Here is a 2,485-nt window from a genome sequence, read left to right as displayed (position 1 = left end):
GCTAGCTAGCTAGCTAGCTAGCCAGCTAGCCACATGGCTAGCTAGCTCGTCAAAAGAACAAATATGTTTGCTCACCTTGGCAGTAGCCGACTTCGACGTGCAAGTTCGCAAAGGCATTCTGCAGACGAAAGGCAAAAGCCGAAATAAATAAAAAGCAAAAATCGAAAAAAAGTGAAACAAGAAATTGAAAACAAAACAAGTGGCACTTCACGAGCAGAAACACCGGAAAAGAAGCACTTGAGTTTATTTCAAGTTCAATTCAACAAACACAATTTGAACTTGCAAACAAATAAAACAAACAAATAAAACAAACAAACAAAACAAACAAATAAAACAAACAAACAAAACAAACAAATTTGAACTTTCTGCAAATGCACGAAGACACACGACAAAACGCAAACGACAAACAACAACAACAGCAGCAACAGCAAACAAGAACAATAAACAACAGTAAAAACAGTAAACAGCAATAAACAACAACAAGCAACAACAAATAAGGACAAATGATGACAGATAAGGACAAATGATGACAAATAAGGATAAATGATGAGAAATAATGACAAATGATGAGAAATAATGACAAATGATGAGAAATAATGACAAATGATGAGAAATAATGACAAATGATGAGAAATAATGACAAATGATGAGAAATAATGACAAATGATGAGAAATAATGACAAGAAAAGTTTGCTGACGAGGATCCTGAAGAGCATCTGCTGGGCGCCGCGGTCGACGGCGGCGAGTTCGGGCATCGTCCTGGGGACGTCGATGAGAATGAGATTTGAAAAGTTGGATTTTCGATTGGAAAGAAAGAAATAAAGGTTGGGGTCTGGAGATCCTCCGTGGAAGGCGTGGAGGAAGGCTGCGGGGCTTTGCTGCTGCTGCTGCGGCAGCAGCAGCAGCGCCGCAGCAGCAGCTTTCCGGTCGCTTTCCAGCGCTTTCGCCTGCTTTCGCCGCTCAAACCCACTTCTTTTTTCCTTTTCTTCTTTCTTTTCCAAAATCAACTCCAAACTCTCCGCAGATCCTCCGCAATTCCACAAGTTCAACTTGCTGTTCTCCCGCGCGCTGAACGCCACCGCCTCCCACGCCGCGCGGCGGTAGCCCGCCGGGACGCCCCTGCGCGGCCCACCTTTTTAATTTGTTTTTGTTTGTTTTTATTGTTTGTTTTTATTGTTTTATTTGCTTTTATTTCCACTTTGCTTCTTCAGATTTGCTTGGTGCATCGAAACGCCGAAAAACACCACAAAATGCACACTTGCGTCCTTTCGGCCACGCGGCAAAGCAGCAAAATGAGTTCACACGAATTGAAATCTGCTGAAATAAATTCAAATAGACTGAAATACATTGAAATGCAGCCAGATAAACAACAATAAATAGTGAAACAAATCAATATTCACACAAGAGATCCACAAAGAATATACTTCAACTAAACAAAAAGAGAAACTCGCGGCGCTGGAGAGAACTCAAAGATTCGAAAACCGTCAGGGAACAAAATAACATAGCAGCAGCAGCACCAGCAGCACCAGCAGCAGCAGCACTGACAAGAGCAACAAGGGCGACGCAGCAGCACCAGCAAAAGCAGCAATGACAACAGCCATAGCAACAGAAATAGCAGCAGCAGCAGCAGCGGCAGCACTAACAAGAGCAACAAGAGCACGCTGCAGCAGCAGCAAAAGCAGCAATAATATCACCCATAGCAACAGAAATAGAAGCAGCAGCAGCAGCACTAACAACACCAACAAGAGCGACGCAGCAGCAGCAGCAGCAAAGGCAGCAATAATAACAGTAACAGCAGCGTGAGCATCAGCAGCAGCAGCACCAGCAGTAGCAGCAGCAGCACTAACAAGAGCAACAAGAGCGACGCAGCAGCAGCAGCAAACACAGCAATAACAACAGCGACAGCAGCAGAAACAGCAGCAGCAGCAGCACTAACAAGCGCAACAAGAGCGACGCAGCAGCAGCGGCAAACGCGCAATAGTAAAACCGACACCAGCGTGAACAGCAGCAGCAGCAGCAGCAGTAGCAGCAGCAGCACTAACAAGAGCAACAAAAGCGACGCAGCAGCAGCAGCAAACGCAGCAATAACAACAGCGACAGCAGCAGAAACAGCAGCAGCAGCAGCACTAACAAGCGCAACAAGAGCGACGCAGCAGCAGCAGCAAACGCGCAATAGTAAAACCGACACCAGCGTGAACAGCAGCAGCAGCAGCAGCAGTAGCAGCAGCAGCACTAACAAGAGCAACAAAAGCGACGCAGCAGCAGCAGCAAACGCAGCAATAACAACAGCGACAGCAGCAGAAACAGCAGCAGCAGCAGCACTAACAAGCGCAACAAGAGCGACGCAGCAGCAGCAGCAAACGCGCAATAGTAAAACCGACACCAGCGTGAACAGCAGCAGCAGCACCAGCAGTAGCAGCAGCAGCACTAACAAGAGCAACAAAAGCGAGGCAGCAGCAGCAGCAAACGCAGCAATAACAACAGC

At 46.5% G+C, this 2,485-nt stretch overlaps 1 protein-coding gene across 1 annotated transcript in view; it reads right to left on the bottom strand.

Annotated features, from left to right (window-relative positions):
- ETH_00030750 (TBC domain-containing protein, putative) overlaps positions 1–755 on the bottom strand; it is a gene marked incomplete at both ends in the record, with an annotated part of 5,074 nt that extends 4,319 nt beyond the window's left edge. Inside the window, 2 exons of the mRNA XM_013372838.1 lie at positions 76–118; positions 699–755. Of these exons, the coding sequence (XP_013228292.1) occupies positions 76–118; positions 699–755 (100 nt within the window). The remainder of the gene's footprint in view (positions 1–75; positions 119–698) is intronic.
- Between the last annotated feature and the right edge of the window lie 1,730 nt (positions 756–2,485).

This window comes from Eimeria tenella, genomic scaffold (genome assembly GCF_000499545.2).
Source record: "Eimeria tenella Houghton genomic scaffold, Eth_scaff11, whole genome shotgun sequence".
Taxonomy (NCBI): Eukaryota; Apicomplexa; class Conoidasida; order Eucoccidiorida; family Eimeriidae; genus Eimeria; species Eimeria tenella.
Note: the sequence above shows the minus strand (reverse complement) of the source record. Positions and strands in the feature narration are given on the sequence as shown.